This window comes from Cherax quadricarinatus, chromosome 73 (assembly GCF_038502225.1).
Source record: "Cherax quadricarinatus isolate ZL_2023a chromosome 73, ASM3850222v1, whole genome shotgun sequence".
Taxonomy (NCBI): Eukaryota; Metazoa; Arthropoda; class Malacostraca; order Decapoda; family Parastacidae; genus Cherax; species Cherax quadricarinatus.
The window spans coordinates 21,108,320-21,131,372 of NC_091364.1; the positions used below are offsets into that span (position 1 = coordinate 21,108,320).

Sequence of the window (23,053 nt, forward strand, 5' to 3'; positions counted from 1 at the left end):
TTCATATTACAGTGTGATGCGCTGTATCAAGAACCTTCATGTTACAGTGTGATGTGCTGCATCAAGAACCTTCATGTTAGTGTGATGTGCTGCATCAAGAACCTTCATGTTAGTGTGATGTGCTGCATCAAGAACCTTCATGTTAGTGTGATGTTCTGCATCAAGAACCTTCATGTTACAGTGTGATGTGCTGCATCAAGAACCTTCATATTACAGTGTGATGTGCTGTATCAAGAACCTTCGTATTACAGTGTGATGTGCTGCATCAAGAACCTTCATGTTACAGTGTGATGTGCTGCATCAAGAACCTTCATGTTAGTGTGATGTGCTGCATCAAGAACCTTCATGTTAGTGTGATGTGCTGCATCAAGAACCTTCATGTTACAGTGTGATGTGCTGCATCAAGAACCTTCATGTTACAGTGTGATGTGCTGTATCAAGAACCTTCATGTTACAGTGTGATGTGCTGTATCAGGAACTTTCATGTTACAGTGTGATGTGCTGCATCAAGAACCTTCATGTTACAGTGTGATGTGCTGTATCAAGAACCTTCATATTACAGTGTGATGTGCTGCATCAAGAACCTTCATATTACAGTGTGATGTGCTGCATCAAGAGCCTTCATATTACAGTGTGATGTGCTGTATCAAGAACCTTCATATTACAGTGTGATGTGCTGTATCAAGAACCTTCTTGTTAGTGTGATGTGCTGCATCAAGAACCTTCATGTTAGTGTGATGTGCTGCATCAAGAACCTTCATGTTAGTGTGATGTGCTGCATCAAGAACCTTCATGTTACAGTGTGATGTGCTGCATCAAGAACCTTCATGTTACGGTGTGATGTGCTGTATCAAGAACCTTCATATTACAGTGTGATGTGCTGTATCAAGAACTTTCATGTTACAGTGTGATGTGCTGCATCAAGAACCTTCATGTTACAGTCTGATGTGCTGTATCAAGAACCTTCATATTACAGTGTGATGTGCTGCATCAAGAACCTTCATGTTACAGTGTGATGTGCTGCATCAAGAACCTTCATATTACAGTGTGATGTGCTGCATCAAGAACCTTCATGTTAGTGTGATGTGCTGCATCAAGAACCTTCATGTTACAGTGTGATGTGCTGCATCAAGAACCTTCATATTACAGTGTGATGTGCTGCATCAAGAACCTTCATATTACAGTGTGATGTGCTGCATCAAGAACCTTCATGTTACAGTGTGATGTGCTGCATCAAGAACCTTTATGTTAGTGTGATGTGCTGCATCAAGAACCTTCATATTACAGTGTGATGTGCTGCATCAAGAACCTTTATGTTAGTGTGATGTGCTGCATCAAGAACTTTCATGTTAGTGTGATGTGCTGCATCAAGAACCTTCATATTACAGTGTGATGTGCTGCATCAAGAACCTTTATGTTAGTGTGATGTGCTGCATCAAGAACCTTTATGTTACAGTGTGATGTGCTGCATCAAGAACCTTCATGTTACAGTGTGATGTGCTGCATCAAGAACCTTCATGTTACAGTGTGATGTGCTGTATCAAGAACCTTCATATTACAGTGTGATGTGCTGCATCAAGAACCTTCATGTTACAGTGTGATGTGCTGTATCAAGAACCTTCATGTTACAGTGTGATGTGCTGCATCAAGAACCTTCATATTACAGTGTGATATGCTGCATCAAGAACTTTCATGTTACAGTGTGATGTGCTGCATCAAGAACCTTCATATTACAGTGTGATGTGCTGCATCAAGAACCTTCATGTTAGTGTGATGTGCTGCATCAAGAAGCCTTCACATTCCAGTGTGATGTGCTCCTTCAAGAAGTCTTCACATTTCAGTGTGATGTGCTCCTTCACATTCCGGTGTGATGTGCTGCATCAAGAAACCTTCACAATCCAGTGTGATGTGCTCCTTCAAGAAGTCTTCACATTCCAGTGTGATGTGCTCCTTCACATTGTCCTGGAAATGTCGCATCATTGTCACACATATGGACTTCGTCAGAGACCTCAGGACACTATGGCTGGATGAGAACCTTCACTTAAACAACCTTCCTCTTGTAGACCAATCTTTTCCAAGTCTTTCAGACATTTGAAAAGTTTTGGACGCCAGACATAAAGTTGTCTCATTACTGGTCTCCATTCAGCCACAGTCTCTTCTTATCAGCCGTTGGTTTTATAACCCCTTTCCCTAACAAAGATGTCGGTAAAACCTTTTCAGATAAGTATTTGGGCTGAAATTGTAATTTTGTCTTCTGAGTGCTCTTACGAAAGCATTTTTTATGGACTTTAAAAACGCCCTAAGACGTGGAAAACTCAAGAAATTCTCATAAGTAAAGGTATAAAATTCCTCATTTCTTAAGTTATTACTTTATCCTTTTCTCTCCCTATCCACCAGTTGCATTTATAAGATTATATCCTCGCTTAACTGTCTTCCACACTTTCTGATACTTGTGACGATCATGGCACAAATGGATGCCTTCTCAGCGCCATTTTTTTACAGGTACCAGACGTGGAGGCAATATTCCGTGATGATTCTGTTAATGCCTTGACTATTTTAAGAAAATAAATTCATCGTAATTACAAAAACTGATACAAAGGAAAAATGTGTTTTTCTTCAATTATACTCATTAACAAATCAAGATTAATGATTTACTATCTGATGAGCAAGCTTTCATTTATTTTCTTTAAGTTAGATACAATGTACTTACAATTAAATATCGTGTTGTGTGATTTTCCTGCCTAAGTTTCCCTTTATGTATGGGCATAAAAAATCAGTGACACTAACATTCCATTAATAACTGTTATTTCTAAAAGTGGTTGAGTGAGCACAGGTCAGTTACTTGAGATCAGTGCTCGAGGGAGGTTGTATATGTCTTGTAGCTAAGTGTTAGTCACAGTTACTTGAGATCAGTGCTCAAGGGAGGTTGTATATGTCTTGTAGCTAAGTGTTAGTCACAGCTACTTGAGATCAGTGCTCGAGGGAGGTTGTATATGTCTTGTAGCTAAGTGTTAGTCACAGTTACTTGAGATCAGTGCTCAAGGGAGGTTGTATATGTCTTGTAGCTAAGTGTTAGTCACAGTTACTTGAGATCAGTGCTCGAGGGAGGTTGTATATGTCTTGTAGCTAAGTGTTAGTCACAGTTACTTGAGATCAGTGCTCGAGGGAGGTTGTATATGTCTTGTAGCTAAGTGTTAGTCACAGTTACTTGAGATCAGTGCTCGAGGGAGGTTGTATATATCTTGTAGCTAAGTGTTAGTCACAGTTACTTGAGATCTGTGCTCGAGGGAGGTTGTATATGTCTTGTGGCTAAGTGTTAGTCACAGTTACTTGAGATCAGTGCTCGAGGGAGGTTGTATATGTCTTGTAGCTAAGTGTTAGTCACAGTTACTTGAGATCAGTGCTCGAGGGAGGTTGTATATATCTTGTAGCTAAGTGTTAGTCACAGTTACTTGAGATCTGTGCTCGAGGGAGGTTGTATATGTCTTGTGGCTAAGTGTTAGTCACAGTTACTTGAGATCAGTGCTCGAGGGAGGTTGTATATGTCTTGTAGCTAAGTGTTAGTCACAGTTACTTGAGATCAGTGCTCGAGGGAGGTTGTATATGTCTTGTGGCTAAGTGTTAGTCACAGTTACTTGAGATCAGTGCTCAAGGGAGGTTGTATATGTCTTGTAGCTAAGTGTTAGTCACAGCTACTTGAGATCAGTGCTCGAGGGAGGTTGTATATGTCTTGTAGCTAAGTGTTAGTCACAGTTACTTGAGATCAGTGCTCAAGGGAGGTTGTATATGTCTTGTAGCTAAGTGTTAGTCACAGTTACTTGAGATCAGTGCTCGAGGGAGGTTGTATATGTCTTGTAGCTAAGTGTTAGTCACAGTTACTTGAGATCAGTGCTCGAGGGAGGTTGTATATGTCTTGTAGCTAAGTGTTAGTCACAGTTACTTGAGATCAGTGCTCGAGGGAGGTTGTATATATCTTGTAGCTAAGTGTTAGTCACAGTTACTTGAGATCTGTGCTCGAGGGAGGTTGTATATGTCTTGTGGCTAAGTGTTAGTCACAGTTACTTGAGATCAGTGCTCGAGGGAGGTTGTATATGTCTTGTAGCTAAGTGTTAGTCACAGTTACTTGAGATCAGTGCTCGAGGGAGGTTGTATATATCTTGTAGCTAAGTGTTAGTCACAGTTACTTGAGATCTGTGCTCGAGGGAGGTTGTATATGTCTTGTGGCTAAGTGTTAGTCACAGTTACTTGAGATCAGTGCTCGAGGGAGGTTGTATATGTCTTGTAGCTAAGTGTTAGTCACAGTTACTTGAGATCAGTGCTCGAGGGAGGTTGTATATATCTTGTAGCTAAGTGTTAGTCACAGTTACTTGAGATCTGTGCTCGAGGGAGGTTGTATATGTCTTGTAGCTAAGTGTTAGTCACAGTTACTTGAGATCAGTGCTCGAAGGAGGTTGTATATGTCTTGTAGCTAAGTGTTAGTCACAGTTACTTGAGATCAGTGCTCGAGGGAGGTTGTATATGTCTTGTAGCTAAGTGTTAGTCACAGTTACTTGAGATCAGTGCTCGAGGGAGGTTGTATATGTCTTGTAGCTAAGTGTTAGTCACAGTTACTTGAGATCAGTGCTCGAGGGAGGTTGTATATGTCTTGTAGCTAAGTGTTAGTCACAGTTACTTGAGATCTGTGCTCGAGGGAGGTTGAATGTCTTGTAGGTACGTGTTACTTCATGTAATTGCGGCGAGTCTTATACTTTGCTAATATGGTCTGCAGTGTATATTTGAGGATCATTGTTGTGTCTTATAACCAGAGCTTTGAGTGGCAATAAAAGGGTCTGCTTCATAAAGGAATAGATAAGAAAACGAAAATTTAAGCTGGTATATGTAACAACGATTGAAAAAATGGTTGAGAATAACGAAGGGAAACATGTTACCATTAACGAAGGGAAACATGTTACCATTAACGAAGGGAAACATGTTACCATTAACGAAGGGAAACGTGTTAGTAATGAATGGGGTGTGATTTGCAGAAAAGGGAGAAAGATGAGCTAACGGAAAGTTATAGAAGAATGGATGATTTTCGGAGATTGTTTTGCTTTTCTCCAGGACCAGTGAACAGTGATCGTTCTCCAGGACCAGTGAACAGTGATCGTTCTCCAGGACCAGTGAACAGTGATCGTTCTCCAGGACCAGTGAGCAGTGAGCGTTCTCCAGGACCAGTGAACAGTGATTGTTCTCCAGGACCAGCGAACAGTGATCGTTCTCCAGGACCAGTGAACAGTGATCGTTCTCCAGGACCAGTGAACAGTGATCGTTCTCCAGGACCAGTGAACAGTGATCGTTCTCCAGGACCAGTGAACAGTGATCGTTCTCCAGGACCAGTGAACAGTGATCGTTCTCCAGGACCAGTGAACAGTGATCGTTCTCCAGGACCAGTGAACAGTGATCGTTCTCCAGGACCAGTGAGCAGTGATCGTTCTCCAGGACCAGTGAACAGTGACTGTTCTCCAAGACCATTGAACAGTGATCGTTCTCCAGGATCAGTGAACAGTGATCGTTCTCCAGGACCAATGAATAGTGATCGTTCTCCAGGACCAGTGAACAGTGATCGTTCTCCAGGACCAGTGAACAGTGATCGTTCTCCAGGATCAGTGAACAGTGATCGTTCTCCAGGACCAGTGAACAGTGATCGTTCTCCGGGACCAGTGAACAGTGATCGTTCTCCAGGACCAGTGAACAGTGATCGTTCTCCGGGACCAGTGAACAGTGATCGTTCTCCGGGACCAGTGAACAGTGATCGTTCTCCAGGACCAGTGAACAGTGATCGTTCTCCGGGACCAGTGAACAGTGATCGTTCTCCAGGACCAGTGAACAGTGATCGTTCTCCGGGACCAGTGAACAGTGATCGTTCTCCAGGACCAGTGAACAGTGATCGTTCTCCGGGACCAGTGAACAGTGATCGTTCTCCGGGACCAGTGAACAGTGATCGTTCTCCGGGACCAGTGAACAGTGATCGTTCTCCAGGACCAGTGAACAGTGATCGTTCTCCAGGACCAGTGAACAGTGATCGTTCTCCAGGACCAGTGAACAGTGATCGTTCTCCAGGACCAGTGAACAGTGACTGTTCTCCAGGACCAGTGAACAGTGATCGTTCTCCAGGATCAGTGAACAGTGATCGTTCTCCAGGACCAGTGAACAGTGATCGTTCTCCAGGACCAGTGAACAGTGATCGTTCTCCAGGATCAGTGAACAGTGATTGTTCTCCAGGACCAGTGAACAGTGATCGTTCTCCAGGACCAGTGAACAGTGATCGTTCTCCGGGACCAGTGAACAGTGATCGTTCTCCAGGACCAGTGAACAGTGATCGTTCTCCGGGACCAGTGAACAGTGATCGTTCTCCAGGACCAGTGAACAGTGATCGTTCTCCGGGACCAGTGAACAGTGACCGTTCTCCGGGACCAGTGAACAGTGATCGTTCTCCGGGACCAGTGAGCAGTGATCGTTCTCCATGACCTGTGAACAGTGATTGTTCTTCAGGACCAGTGAACAGTGATTGTTCTTCAGGGCCAGCGAACAGTGATCGTTCTCCACAGCCAGTGAACAGTGATCGTTCTCCAGGTCCAGTGAACAGTGATTGTTCTCCAGGACAAGTGAACAGTGATCGTTCTCCAGGACCAGTGAACAGTGATCGTTCTCCAGGACCAGTGAACAGTGATCGTTCTCCAGGTCCAGTGAACAGTGATTGTTCTCCAGGACCAGTGAACAGTGATCGTTCTCCAGGACCAGTGAACAGTGATCGTTCTCCAGGACCAGTGAACAGTGATCGTTCTCCAGGACCAGTGAACAGTGATCGTTCTCCAGGACCAGTGAACAGTGATCGTTCTCCAGGACCAGTGAACAGTGATCGTTCTCCATGACCAGTGAACAGTGATCGTTCTCCAGGACCAGTGAACAGTGATCGTTCTCCATGACCAGTGAACAGTGATCGTTCTCCATGACCAGTGAACAGTGATCGTTCTCCAGGACCAGTGAACAGTGATCGTTCTCCATGACCAGTGAACAGTGATCGTTCTCCAGGACCAGTGAACAGTGATCGTTCTCCGGGACCAGTGAACAGTGATCGTTCTCCAGGACCAGTGAACAGTGATCGTTCTCCAGGACCAGTGAACAGTGATCGTTCTCCGGGACCAGTGAACAGTGATCGTTCTCCGGGACCAGTGAACAGTGATTGTTCTTCAGGACCAGTGAACAGTGATCGTTCTCCGGGACCAGTGAACAGTGATCGTTCTCCAGGACCAGTGAACAGTGATCGTTCTCCGGGACCAGTGAACAGTGATCGTTCTCCGGGACCAGTGAACAGTGATCGTTCTCCAGGACCAGTGAACAGTGATCGTTCTCCGGGACCAGTGAACAGTGATCGTTCTCCGGGACCAGTGAACAGTGATCGTTCTCCGGGACCAGTGAACAGTGATCGTTCTCCGGGACCAGTGAACAGTGATCGTTCTCCGGGACCAGTGAACAGTGATCGTTCTCCAGGACCAGTGAACAGTGATTGTTCTTCAGGACCAGTGAGCAGTGATTGTTCTTCAGGTATTCTTCTAGTATCCTTAATATTCATTCTCCCTCTGTAAACCTCTCCCAATCAAGCCACCTAGTAAATCAGGAGACAGTGTTTGGCTTCACCTGCCTTGTGTGTGTGTGTGAAGGAAGACTCGTTAGTGGGTCATGCTGATACCTTAATAGCTGCCGAGCAGGCTAGCAGTTTGCCAGATAGACAGGCAGACAGATAGGCAGTTAGACATGGAGACTGATAGGCAGATAGCCAGGCAGGTAGCCAGGTAGCCAGGCCGGCAGGCAGACAGCCAGGCAGGCAGGCAGGTAGCCAGGTAGACAGGCAGGCAGGAAGCCAGGCAGGCAGGCAGACAGTAAGGCAGGCAGACAGCCAGACAGACAGCCAGGCAAACAGCCAGGCAGGCAGGTAGGTAGCCAGGCAGGCAGGCAGACAGGCAGGCAGGAAGCCAGGCAGTTAGGTAGCCAGGCAGGCAGGTAGCCAGGCAGGCAGACAGCCAGGCAGGTAGCCAGGCAGGCAGACAGCCAGGCAGGTAGCCAGGCAGGCAGACAGCCAGGCAGGTAGCCAGGCAGGCAGACAGCCAGGCAGGTAGCCAGGCAGGTAGGCAGACAGCCAGGCAGGTAGCCAGGCAGGCAGAGAGACATTTACAGTCCACTGCACTAAAAAAGAATCCAGTGCATGATACATATATCAACAAAATGAACCTCATCACTCTGCGATCTTACAAAGGTATCCCCGTATTGCACAAGCCCAACCCTCAGTACCTCACCTCACACGACTGGAACAGTGCAGAGTGGGGCACAAGGAGTTTTGTCAAACCTTACGGCTTGACAAAGCTCCTGGAGAGCGAAACGTTGCCACAATAAACTGCCACATTAGTTGCACTTGTGTCCTTTTACTTAACTAATCTCAAACTTTGCTTAGCCAAGTATGAGAGAGTTGGTGACTTAAAAAGTTGAGAACTACGTCACTTGGCAGGACAAATTAGTCTCTAAAACCAGCACCACTTATGCCCGTACTTTATGGAGAACTTTTATCTCAAGTTATTACTGACTGTGTTGCCTCACTTCCTAGGACGACGCTTGCCAACCTGCACTTATTCAGCATCGTGTTTCGTTTAACTGGCTATTCTGTAGCTATCACTATGAGAGAGACCAACTCTCGAACTACTGGTCATACACTGCTACCTTACTTATAATAATAGTATAATAATGTGCAAGGTATACAGACCATAGCTGACATCAATGACATACTACTATATACAAAGCCGCTTGTTATGCAGAGCTTATAGGGCAAATTAGGTTAGTTTTGTCCCAGGATGCGACCCACACCAGTCCACTAACACCCAGGTACCCATTATTAGTGATGGGTGAACATGGACAACCGATGTAAGGAAAGACGCCCATTGTTTCTACCCCTTCGGCGGAAAATCGAACCCGGACCCTCATCATGTGAAGCGAGATCTTGAACCACCAGACCGCGGGGCACCGTGGGCATCATAGATAAATTCAGTCGAACCAAAGATTTAACTTCAGTTCTAGAATTCCCAGGACTCCTGACATTACCTGGGAATCCCTTATGTTCTTTCTACAAGTAATCACCCACAGTCACTAGGAGCATGTCAATGTTTCCACCAGACTTTGTGGTCTGTGATGCGGGTTTACTGCACGGAATTTGCAGGAGACTGGGAAGAGGGTTTGCCATTATTATTGTTCACTATCAAGGCGACTGAACATAAAGTCTTAGCCCCTTTGAACTAATATACGGATATACAATGTATGCTCCTTTATCATCTTTTAAGGAGGTTCAGGGAGAATAATCTTCAGTGAGCACTAGTGCTTAGATGCAGCAACGTTTAGGTCTGCTCATGAGTTAGTTAAGAAGGCAGTGAGTGCTCACAAGATGGCGGAACATATATGGTAAACACAGCCGTTCTCAGGTCATTCCAAGAAGGAGACGAAGTAATCGTACTAAAATTTGTTGGAGTTGCGTTACAAACGCTGTTTGTTGCACTGTTATATATTGTTGTGATATTAAGTGATGTGCATTACTTATATCACTTAAGTCGTACTTTTGGTAAGAGAAAGTTTGTTCATATATCTTGTGTTCGCCTTCATACCCTAAGCTCTGGCGTACATTAATGGCATATATATATATATATATATATATATATATACATATATATATATATATACATATATATACATATATATATATACATATATATACATATAGTGGGTCATAATAAGCGTGTATGCACCTGGAGAAGAGAGGAATGCAGAGGAGAGAGAGAGATTTTGGGAGATGTTAAGTGAATGTATAGGAGCCTTTGAACCAAGTGAGAGAGTAATTGTGGTAGGGGACTTGAATGCTAAAGTAGGAGAAACTTTTAGAGAGGGTGTGGTAGGTAAGTTTGGGGTGCCAGGTGTAAATGATAATGGGAGCCCTTTGATTGAACTTTGTATAGAAAGGGGTTTAGTTATAGGTAATACATATTTTAAGAAAAAGAGGATAAATAAGTATACACGATATGATGTAGGGCGAAATGACAGTAGTTTGTTGGATTATGTATTGGTAGATAAAAGACTGTTGAGTAGACTTCAGGATGTACATGTTTATCGAGGGGCCACAGATATATCAGATCACTTTCTAGTTGTAGCTACACTGAGAGTAAAAGGTAGATGGGATACAAGGAGAATAGAAGCATCAGGGAAGAGAGAGGTGAAGGTTTATAAACTAAAAGAGGAGGCAGTTAGGGTAAGATATAAACAGCTATTGGAGGATAGATGGGCTAATGAGAGCATAGGCAATGGGGTCGAAGAGGAATGGGGTAGGTTTAAAAATGTAGTGTTAGAGTGTTCAGCAGAAGTTTGTGGTTACAGGAAAGTGGGTGCAGGAGGGAAGAGGAGCGATTGGTGGAATGATGATGTAAAGAGAGTAGTAAGGGAGAAAAAGTTAGCATATGAGAAGTTTTTACAAAGTAGAAGTGATGCAAGGAGGGAAGAGTATATGGAGAAAAAGAGAGAGGTTAAGAGAGTGGTGAAGCAATGTAAAAAGAGAGCAAATGAGAGAGTGGGTGAGCTGTTATCAACAAATTTTGTTGAAAATAAGAAAAAGTTTTGGAGTGAGATTAACAAGTTAAGGAAGCCTAGAGAACAAATGGATTTGTCAGTTAAAAATAGGAGAGGAGAGTTATTAAATGGAGAGTTAGAGGTATTGGGAAGATGGAGGGAATATTTTGAGGAATTGTTAAATGTTGATGAAGATAGGGAAGCTGTGATTTCGTGTATAGGGCAAGGAGGAATAACATCTTGTAGGAGTGAGGAAGAGCCAGTTGTGAGTGTGGGGGAAGTTCGTGAGGCAGTAGGTAAAATGAAAGGGGGTAAGGCAGCCGGGATTGATGGGATAAAGATAGAAATGTTAAAAGCAGGTGGGGATATAGTTTTGGAGTGGTTGGTGCAATTATTTAATAAATGTATGGAAGAGGGTAAGGTACCTAGGGATTGGCAGAGAGCATGCATAGTTCCTTTGTATAAAGGCAAAGGGGATAAAAGAGAGTGCAAAAATTATAGGGGGATAAGTCTGTTGAGTGTACCTGGTAAAGTGTATGGTAGAGTTATAATTGAAAGAATTAAGAGTAAGACGGAGAATAGGATAGCAGATGAACAAGGAGGCTTTAGGAAAGGTAGGGGGTGTGTGGACCAGGTGTTTACAGTGAAACATATAAGTGAAGAGTATTTAGATAAGGCTAAAGAGGTCTTTGTGGCATTTATGGATTTGGAAAAGGCGTATGACAGGGTGGATAGGGGGGCAATGTGGCAGATGTTGCAAGTGTATGGTGTAGGAGGTAGGTTACTGAAAGCAGTGAAGAGTTTTTACGAGGATAGTGAGGCTCAAGTTAGAGTATGTAGAAAAGAGGGAAATTTTTTCCCAGTAAAAGTAGGCCTTAGACAAGGATGTGTGATGTCACCGTGGTTGTTTAATATATTTATAGATGGGGTTGTAAGAGAAGTAAATGCGAGGGTCTTGGCAAGAGGCGTGGAGTTAAAAGATAAAGAATCACACACAGGGTGGGAGTTGTCACAGCTGCTCTTTGCTGATGACACTGTGCTCTTGGGAGATTCTGAAGAGAAGCTGCAGAGATTGGTGGATGAATTTGGTAGGGTGTGCAAAAGAAGAAAATTAAAGGTGAATACAGGAAAGAGTAAGGTTATGAGGATAACAAAAAGATTAGGTGATGAAAGATTGAATATCAGATTGGAGGGAGAGAGTATGGAGGAGGTGAACGTATTCAGATATTTGGGAGTGGACGTGTCAGCGGATGGGTCTATGAAAGATGAGGTGAATCATAGAATTGATGAGGGAAAAAGAGTGAGTGGTGCACTTAGGAGTCTGTGGAGACAGAGAACTTTGTCCTTGGAGGCAAAGAGGGGAATGTATGAGAGTATAGTTTTACCAACGCTCTTATATGGATGTGAAGCATGGGTGATGAATGTTGCAGCGAGGAGAAGGCTGGAGGCAGTGGAGATGTCATGTCTGAGGGCAATGTGTGGTGTGAATATAATGCAGAGAATTCGTAGTTTGGAAGTTAGGAGGAGGTGCGGGATTACCAAAACTGTTGTCCAGAGGGCTGAGGAAGGGTTGTTGAGGTGGTTCGGACATGTAGAGAGAATGGAGCGAAACAGAATAACTGCAAGAGTGTATCAGTCTGTAGTGGAAGGAAGGCGGGGTAGGGGTCGGCCTAGGAAGGGTTGGAGGGAGGGGGTAAAGGAGGTTTTGTGTGCGAGGGGCTTGGACTTCCAGCAGGCATGCGTGAGCGTGTTTGATAGGAGTGAATGGAGACAAATGGTTTTTAATACTTGACGTGCTGTTGGAGTGTGAACAAAGTAACATTTATGAAGGGATTCAGGGAAACCGGCAGGCCGGACTTGAGTCCTGGAGATGGGAAGTACAGTGCCTGCACTCTGAAGGAGGGGTGTTAATGTTGCAGTTTAAAAAGTGTAGTGTAAAGCACCCTTCTGGCAAGACAGTGATGGAGTGAATGATGGTGAAAGTTTTTCTTTTTCGGGCCACCCTGCCTTGGTGGGAATCGGCCAGTGTGATAATAAAAAAAAAATATATATATTTTTTTTTATTTTATTTTTATTATCAGTACTGTCAGCACGTTGTCCAGCGGCCCCTAACACACTATCTTCTGGAGTGTGAAGTCACTGAGACACTCCGCAGGCAACTAGGAGTGATATTCCCTCCCGAAGAGGACCCAGAGATGACTGCGGCCACACTAGTGTACCATGGAGTCAACGAACCAGACAAGCTGTTACCTGTCATAACGACATATCCTCCTACTCGCTAGTGTCCATAGTTAGGAGTACATATGGTGTTGTCGCTTATGAGATGCACCAGATGAACTGACCAGAAGAGTGCTTGAGCAGCATACGTCGCATCATTGTAGAAACCTTTCTCCCTCGGGAGCCAGAGACGGGTCATCGCAAGATTGAGACCCGTGCCAGGGCTACGGTCTTGGCGAACATTATACATACATACCTATGCTGCGCTTCCTACAATAGTGATGGACGGAACACATCGATTCCAGGTTGAGGGATTGATTACCTCGAACTCCTCCTCTCCTTACCCATTTCTACTTTGTATTGGACTGATGAAGCCACTGTGTGGCGAAACGTTTCTTCAATAAAGATTCCCATGTGTTGCATAAGTGTCTCAATTCTTCAAAATATCTCTATTAGGTGTCTTATGGAATATGGTGTCTTATGGAATATGGTGTCTCATGGAATATGGTGTCTTATGGAATATGGTGTCTCATGGAATATGGTGTCTTATGGAATATGGTGTCTCATGGAATATGGTGTCTTATGGAATATGGTGTCTTATGGAATATGGTGTCTTATGGAATATGGTGTCTTATGGAATATGGTGTCTTATGGAATATGGTGTCTTATGGAATATGGTGTCTTATGGAATATGGTGTCTTATGGAATATGGTGTCTTATGGAATATGGTGTCTTATGGAATATGGTGTCTTATGGAATATGGTGTCTTATGGAATATGGTGTCTTATGGAATATGGTGTCTTATGGAATATGGTGTCTCATGGAATATGGTGTCTTATGGTGTCTTATGGAATATGGTGTCTTATGGAATATGGTGTCTTATGGAATATGGTGTCTTATGGAATATGGTGTCTTATGGAATATGGTGTCTTATGGAATATGGTGTCTTATGGAATATGGTGTCTTATGGAATATGGTGTCTTATGGAATATGGTGTCTTATGGAATATGGTGTCTTATGTTATATGGTGTCTCATGGAATATGGTGTCTCATGGAATATGGTCTTATGGAATAGGATATCTCGTGGAATAGGGTATGGAAGTCAGTCGTTCCACTGTCTGTGTACCAACTTAGTGACTGGTACAGAAGTGTAACTGCATATTAGGTGTTTTCCCTTGATGTTACTGATATAATCACTATAGTTTCAAAGGGCGGCCGTTGCCACTATATCACACTCATAGAATAATGCAGCTGTACTCTGCAGTCGAATTAGTACTGTATTAGATAAAAAAATCTAAAATCGCACACCTCTCTCCCATTGCAGCTACGACTCTCGCAAGCACAGCCTGACGAACGCAAGGAACTGGGCCGACGAGAAGACCTTGGCTGGCCGGGGTCACTTTGACCTGCAGTCGTCGCCGGCTTCACTGATCCTGGACAACGTTCGGGCGACTGACGAGGGACTCTACAGATGCCGCGTCGACTTCAAGAAGAGTCCCACCAGGAATGCCAGAACCAACCTCACCGTCATCAGTAAGTTCTTTCATACTACAGGAGTCGAGATTAAAAAAAAATAGGGAAAGTTCATTTTTTTCTTTCAAGTTGTGAATTTAATTGAAATATCCACCGATTTCAGTAGCGGAAACTCCCTAAGAGCTCCATTTTTATATCATGATTTTCGTAGATGGCCGCCTTCGTAATGGATTTAGACATTGCGGAAACAAAAACGCATCGGCAAATACTAGGATACATATATATTTATTAGAAGAGCGTTTCACTTCTCCTGCCCTTTGATCTCTTTTAACATACAAGATTTGAAGAATTAAGGGGTACATAAGCTCCCTCGTCTTCTAATAACTATAACATTTGTTTAGTTTCGTAAGGTGAAGTCCAGGATCTTAATTCACGGTATAACTTAAATCTTTGATGACTATTGTTGTTGTAGACGTCTGAGTTGTGCTCATTTGTTAAGTTATTATACCATGAATTAAGGAAGGATCCTGGACTTCACCTTACGAAACAAAGCAAATACGATAGTAATTATGGACAAGGTAGATTATAGTGGAAAAATGAGCATGATATTAAAAGACGGAGGAACTTATGTGCCTCTTAAAAGTGAGATTATGTGATTGTAGTTCCTGGCAGAAGTCAGGTTGAAAGTAACATCATATATCTTGTGAGGTCACCTTGTGGGGTCACCTGTGAGGTCATCTTGTGAGGTCACCTTGCTCGAGCATCCCAGTGTTTTTTTATATATTTTAGCTTCCAGCAGCTTTCTAATCCACAGTTTCTGTGACAGCAGTTAATGCGACAAAGATTACTTGAGCAATTCTTATGTCCACCATACGAACTGTATGGAATATTTAATTAGTTAGAAATAGATACATCTCATTGATGAAAAGTATATGACTTCAGACGCCGTAAATGCCTGGAAGCCTCATTGATCCCTGTCACCAAAATTGTGGGTTAGGAAACTGGAGTCGGTAAGATAATGTAAACACTGGTACACCGGATGCTCGACCAAACTAAACAACAGGTGACATGGGTTATCTGACGCCATCTTATTCTTCAACTCAAATACCATTTTTTTTTTTCATATACTAACAATTTGATGAATAAGTAGAATACAGAGGCGATTTTAATACTGGTCACAGAGAAACAAATGGATAGGCAGTTTTGAGGTGATCAATCCCTCAGTTAACCTTGACAGGTGTTCAGCTCTCTTTCTGTAACTGGAGGGGGTCAATCCCTTAGCCTCAAGCAAAAGTATAGACCAGAGACTTGTATACTGGAGCTAGAAGTAAGATGTAGCAAGAGGAGATGGCATTACAGGTGGCGGGAGTCACTAGTGGAAGTAAATCTTACCAAAAATTAGTTTATTAACAGAGTTACAGAAGACGTCTCATGTATCACGATAACATTGTGTTGCTGTATCAGATAAGTATATTATTAACTGTATTCAGTACTGACACGCGGATAAGTAAAACACATGTTCAACACCTGTTTGACATTCACAACAGATGTCTTCTGTGGAATAAACAGGTGATTAATATTAGGAACAATGGAAGTAATGGAGAGGACATTTGAGGTGTACACTCTCTTAGGTATGAAAGAGCATAATCAATCTAAGCTGCTGCATCTCACTGCTGTCTTCACTACATACCAGTACGTGTATCTCACTGCTGTCTTCACTATATACCAGTACGTGTATCTCACTGCTGTCTTCACTATATACCAGTACGTGTATCTCACTGCTCTCTTCACTATATACCAGTACGTGTATCTCACTGCTGTCTTCACTATATACCAGTACGTGTATCTCACTGCTCTCTTCACTATATACCAGTACGTGTATCTCACTGCTGTCTTCACTATATACCAGTACGTGTATCTCACTGCTGTCTTCACTATATACCAGTACGTGTATCTCACTGCTGTCTTCACTATATACCAGTACGTGTATCTCACTGCTCTCTGCACTACATACCAGTACGTGTATCTCACTGCTCTCTGCACTACATACCAGTACGTGTATCTCACTGCTGTCTGCACTACATACCAGTACGTGTATCTCACTGCTGTCTTCACTATATACCAGTACGTGTATCTCACTGCTGTCTTCACTATATACCAGTACGTGTATCTCACTGCTGTCTTCACTACATACCAGTACGTGTATCTCACTGCTCTCTTCACTATATACCAGTACGTGTATCTCACTGCTGTCTTCACTATATACCAGTACGTGTATCTCACTGCTGTCTTCACTACATACCAGTACGTGTATCTCACTGCTGTCTTCACTATATACCAGTACGTGTATCTCACTGCTGTCTTCACTATATACCAGTACGTGTATCTCACTGCTGTCTTCACTATATACCAGTACGTGTATCTCACTGCTGTCTTCACTATATACCAGTACGTGTATCTCACTGCTGTCTTCACTATATACCAGTACGTGTATCTCACTGCTGTCTTCACTATATACCAGTACGTGTATCTCACTGCTGTCTTCACTATATACCAGTACGTGTATCTCACTGCTGTCTTCACTATATACCAGTACGTGTATCTCACTGCTGTCTTCACTATATACCAGTACGTGTATCTCACTGCTGTCTTCACTATATACCAGTACGTGTATCTCACTGCTGTCTTCACTATATACCAGTACGTGTATCTCACTGCTGTCTTCACTATATACCAGTACGTGTATCTCACTGCTGTCTTCACTATATACCAGTACGTGTATCTCACTGCTGTCTTCACTATATACCAGTACGTGTATCTCACTGCTGTCTTCACTATATACCAGTACGTGTATCTCACTGCTGTCTTCACTAAATACCAGCGTGTATCTCACTGCTGTCTTCACTATATACCAGTACGCGTATCTCACTGCTGTCTTCATTATATACACGTATCTCACTGCTGTCTTCACTATATACCAGTACGTGTATCTCACTGCTGTCTTCACTACATACCAGTACGTGTATCTCACTGCTGTCTTCACTATATACCAGTACGCGTATCTCACAGCTGTCTTCACTACATACCAGTACGTGTATCTCACTGCTGTCTTCACTATATACCAGTACGCGTATCTCACAGCTGTCTTCACTACATACCAGTACGTGTATCTCACTGCTGTCTTCACTACGTACCAGTACGTGTATCTCACTGCTGTCTTCACTACGTACCAGTACGTGTATCTCACTGCTGTCTTCACTATATACCAGTACGTGTATCTCACTGCTGTCTTCACTATATACCAGTACGTGTATCTCACTGCTGTCTTCACTACATACCAGTACGTGTATCTCACTGCTGTCTTCACTATATACCAGTACGTGTATCTCACTGCTGTCTTCACTATATACCAGTACGTGTATCTCACTGCTGTCTTCACTATATACCAGTACGTGTATCTCACTGCTGTCTTCACTATATACCAGTACGTGTATCTCACTGCTGTCTTCACTATATACCAGTACGTGTATCTCACTGCTGTCTTCACTACATACCAGTACGTGTATCTCACTGCTGTCTTCACTATATACCAGTACGTGTATCTCACTGCTGTCTTCACTATATACCAGTACGTGTATCTCACTGCTGTCTTCACTATATACCAGTACGTGTATCTCACTGCTGTCTTCACTATATACCAGTACGTGTATCTCACTGCTGTCTTCACTATATACCAGTACGTGTATCTCACTGCTGTCTTCACTATATACCAGTACGTGTATCTCACTGCTGTCTTCACTACACACTAGTACGTGTATCTCACTGCTGTCTTCACTACATACCAGTACGTGTATCTCACTGCTGTCTTCACTATATACCAGTACGTGTATCTCACTGCTGTCTTCACTACGTACCAGTACGTGTATCTCACTGCTGTCTTCACTACGTACCAGTACGTGTATCTCACTGCTGTCTTCACTACGTACCAGTACGTGTATCTCACTGCTGTCTTCACTACGTACCAGTACGTGTATCTCACTGCTGTCTTCACTACGTACCAGTACGTGTATCTCACTGCTGTCTTCACTACGTACCAGTACGTGTATCTCACTGCTGTCTTCACTACGTACCAGTACGTGTATCTCACTGCTGTCTTCACTACGTACCAGTACGTGTATCTCACTGCTGTCTTCACTACGTACCAGTACGTGTATCTCACTGCTGTCTTCACTACGTACCAGTACGTGTATCTCCCTGCTGTCTTCACTACGTACCAGTACGTGTATCTCACTGCTGTCTTCACTACGTTCCAGTACGTGTATCTCACTGCTGTCTTCACTACGTACCAGTACGTGTATCTCACTGCTGTCTTCACTACGTACCAGTACGTGTATCTCACTGCTGTCTTCACTACGTACCAGTACGTGTATCTCACTGCTGTCTTTACTATATACCAGTACGTGTATCTCACTGCTGTCTTCACTATATACCAGTACGTGTATCTCACTGCTGTCTTCACTATATACCAGTACGTGTATCTCACTGCTGTCTTCACTATATACCAGTACGTGTATCTCACTGCTGTATTCACTATATACCAGTACGTGTATCTCACTGCTGTCTTCACTATATACCAGTACGTGTATCTCACTGCTGTCTTCACTATATACCAGTACGTGTATCTCACTGCTGTCTTCACTATATACCAGTACGTGTATCTCACTGCTGTCTTCACTATATACCAGTACGTGTATCTCACTGCTGTCTTCACTACGTACCAGTACGTGTATCTCGCTGCTGTCTTCACTACGTACCAGTACGTGTATCTCACTGCTGTCTTCACTACGTACCAGTACGTGTATCTCACTGCTGTCTTCACTACGTACCAGTACGTGTATCTCACTGCTGTCTTCACTACTTACCAGTACGTGTATCTCACTGCTGTCTTCACTACGTACCAGTACGTGTATCTCGCTGCTGTCTTCACTACGTACCAGTACGTGTATCTCACTGCTGTCTTCACTACGTACCAGTACGTGTATCTCACTGCTGTCTTCACTACGTACCAGTACGTGTATCTCACTGCTGTCTTCACTACGTACCAGTACGTGTATCTCACTGCTGTCTTCACTACGTACCAGTACGTGTATGGCCTCGCGTCTCTGCTTTAAGCTAAAGGACTGACCACCTTGTATTCTGTATTTCATAAATATAATAGATATGAGCTTTATAAATTATTGTACTGACAGACACTTTAAAATTGGTCCAGGACCGAAGAAATTAGATTAATACATAACGAATAGAATTTGTGAGAGTTTTAATGTGTTGACGAACGTCGTGTTTGCTGGAAATGTGTCTAATTGTAGCTGACATGTGGCGTGACCAAGACTTCGCAACAATGAAAAAAGAATTCCTTCACTCAGTGAGTAAAATCACATGTCTACCTGGAGTCTACCTGGAGGGTGTTCCTGGGGCAACGCCTCCCCCCCACTGCCCGGTCAGTGACTACGTCCTCTGGCGGCACGCAGTCTAACATACAAACCACTGCCCGGCAGATCTGGTATTGACTTCAGTAATCTATCGGGTTTCATCTTGGCAGCGAGAGGTCTATTGGCAATTTCCTTTGTGAACATCATGGTACACAAAGAACAAGCAGTCACAACACCGTGACTAGAACAATACACAAATAAACGGCACAAAGGAGAGGGGATCCATTTACAAGTCGCCACGTCGTTTAAGATTCTCTCTCTTTTCTTCGGCTTATTTGTGTTTAAATGGTATACAATACCGGCAGGTTGATAAATAAGACAGAGAGGCAGTAGTTAGGTATCTTTATACTGGAACTTTTCGCGTACACAGAAAGCTTCTTTAGTCAAATACAGAGTAGGTAGGAGAAGCAATACAGATGTAAAGACGATGTATTCAATCCATCACCCTCGAAGGCGTAGTTTTGAGGTGATCAGTCCCTCATGAGATTTATATACCGGCAAGGTGAAGCGCAGAAACTCTTGATGACGGAACAGGCAGAGTCAACACGTAGAGGCAAGAGGGTCATCAACGAGACGCAGTTAGCAAACTTACTGTGAAGGTCCCTCTCAAATCCAACATTTCTCACTCGTAACTACTTGAAGACAATAAAGTTGTTGAAAATGTCCTCTGTACCAAGATACCGTTATATTGCAGTGTCTGACAGAGTGAAAATGATAATGGTGTACAATAACACGATGGATCTGAGAGGAACTCAGGCAGCAGCTCTGCTACACTGCCTCTCAGTGATTACAGTCTTCTAGTGAGCTCCGCCTGTCCTGTCAAGATTACCTGAGCCTCACCTTGACAGTATATAAGTCTTCATTTTGTTGCTTCAGCTTCACACTCTTTCAGACTGTGGAGCTGAACTCTTCTACAGGCTGAGGGACCGATCACCTCAAAACTCTCTTCGAGGATAATGGACTGATTACATCGCCTTCACAACTCTATTACTACTGCTACCTCCTCTGTATTCGACTGAAGAAGCCTATCATGTAGGCATACCGTTTCGGAATAAACAATATCTAACTGAGGCACCAGTGTCTTACTTATCAACCCCCTGATGCATGATGGGAGGTGTTGAACAGTCCTGAGCTCCTGACATTTCCTGTGTTTTCGCTTAGTGTTCTCCACGACACTCCTGTTTTTCACTGAGGTATGTTGCACCATCTGCCGAGTCTTTTGCTTTTTAGGGAATGATTTCCGAGTTTAGGTTTAGGACCAGTTCCTCTAGAATTTTTCAAATGTATTTATGATGTGTGTGAGGGAAAAGTTCAACAGATAGGAGTAGCAAGCGAGTATATGGTAACGATAGTTTGATTGCCGGCTGCTTGTTAAGGTAGGGTCAGTCTAGCTCTCGTTATCCCCTCCCCCCTTTTCTCCCCACCTCGTAAGGTGACGTGTGGGGCTCCGGCCAAACAGTAATCACTCGACTCACAGCTCCCAGAACAACTGTAAGTAAAAGCCTCTGCTCCTATTCTAGTGGATATTGGTTGAAAGCTTCACTTTTGACCAATAATGAACTTAGTCCTTTCAGCCTTGATTTCCATGTAAGATGTTTTGATAATCACCACGTCTTTTAGGTATTGCACTTATCATGGGGAGTGATTTCTTAAGCAGTGGGTAACCTGTCTCTCTTTCCAGCTTGGAATGACAGAATGAGTCACCTGCCAACCAACGAGAAGTGTTGAAGGAGACGGACTGAAACCGGTCTTGAGACGTCATTTATAATCTACCTACATGATTAATTGTACAGGACACAACCCCTCATCTTTGTAGTGGTAAAGAACCTGAGTTCCTGTCATCTGGACTGACTATTCAAGGCTATAGACTCTGTGAAGAACTAGTCGTTGGGTTGTCACCAACACCTGTGACCCCTTCCCCCTATCATCAGTAACGTCTACAATTTCTACAAGACAGTGTCAACATCAACCAGACACCACAGTTTACTTGTACATATTAGCGTTGAATTCTAATGTCATTTTTTCATTTCATTTTTCTTTCAAGTAGGATACACCTTCACGTTTCACTGTTTTATATTTTCATTAGTAAATAATAAAGTGTTTATCTTTGTGAATTATTATTTCTTTTTCTATTCACTAATTTTCCTGAGGAGGAGCCAGCCTGGGTAATACTGTCTGAAGTTGTTACAGCGCTGAGTAAGCCTTCACAATGTGTCTTTCTCGCCTGCGTTCCAAGGAATACAAGTTCAGGGACTTCAAACTTTCCCATTAAAGTGCTTTCGCTACTAAGTGAAAATATCTCCAGAGAACACCAGGTCAAATTATTCATCCTCCTCCAGCACCTAGCCTGTGTTTGGTTTCCTAACAGTTTGTCAGAGTATTCTAGTCTTGTTATCCTGTAAAATTAGGTGGCTTCTCAATAGTGCTTTGAGATTACAAATGGATGAAAATAAACCAAACAAATAAAAGTCAAGATCTTTAATAGCAAAGGTGTCTAGGTGATAATTACAGTTAATATAGTTTGAATAATTAAGGAGGTAAATTCCTACACAATCTTGGTGTATAATTTGGTGTTATTCTGTACATGTGATCATATGGTGCTAAGTGCACACTTAAGATATTTTGCTACTCTTAATAAGCACCATCTGGTACGTTGCTCTGATGAGATGTACTTATAAGCACAAAAGTAATGTGTATGTGTACAGATTGACTCAACTTAGAATGTGACTTATGAATCCCTAAACAAGCTAACTTCTGGAACATCGAGGCAAATAAACAGCTTGCTTGAACAATATGTGTGGTTGTCCGCTGCTCGACGGAGCGAACAAGTGTACAGCGTCATGCATGGAATAAGGAGACCAAAAACGACCCTAACAGTGGACCTTCAACAGATTCTACACCAAAGGCATAAAACTGCCTTACTACTGAAACTGAGTTTAGCAATTCAGGTTTCCCGACTACGACAGTGCATAGATGCCAGAACAAATGTAGGTCTAGAGAACTCAGGGCCGAAGATAGTGTCTCCACGACACAATAAACTCTAGAAACGTCAAATATAACCAAGTCTAAATAATGCTCTGTGCACAGAGTTGTACAGAGTTACGAGATGTATATCCCGGCTCACTAACGGAGACATACTATACTAAAACAGTCTAAATGACGAGATGACAGAGTGGCGAGACGAGATGTTTCCTGCAAGAACAGCAGCCAGAGAAGGGGAAGCAAACTTGCAGCTCTGA

General features: G+C 43.1%; 1 protein-coding gene across 1 annotated transcript in view; it reads left to right on the top strand.

Annotated features, from left to right (window-relative positions):
* Positions 1 to 23,053, top strand: part of LOC128705400 (nephrin) — a 505,892-nt gene that overhangs the window by 97,887 nt on the left and 384,952 nt on the right. Inside the window, exon 2 of the mRNA XM_070100632.1 lies at positions 14,177 to 14,385. Coding sequence (XP_069956733.1) covers positions 14,177 to 14,385 — 209 coding nt within the window. The remainder of the gene's footprint in view (positions 1 to 14,176; positions 14,386 to 23,053) is intronic.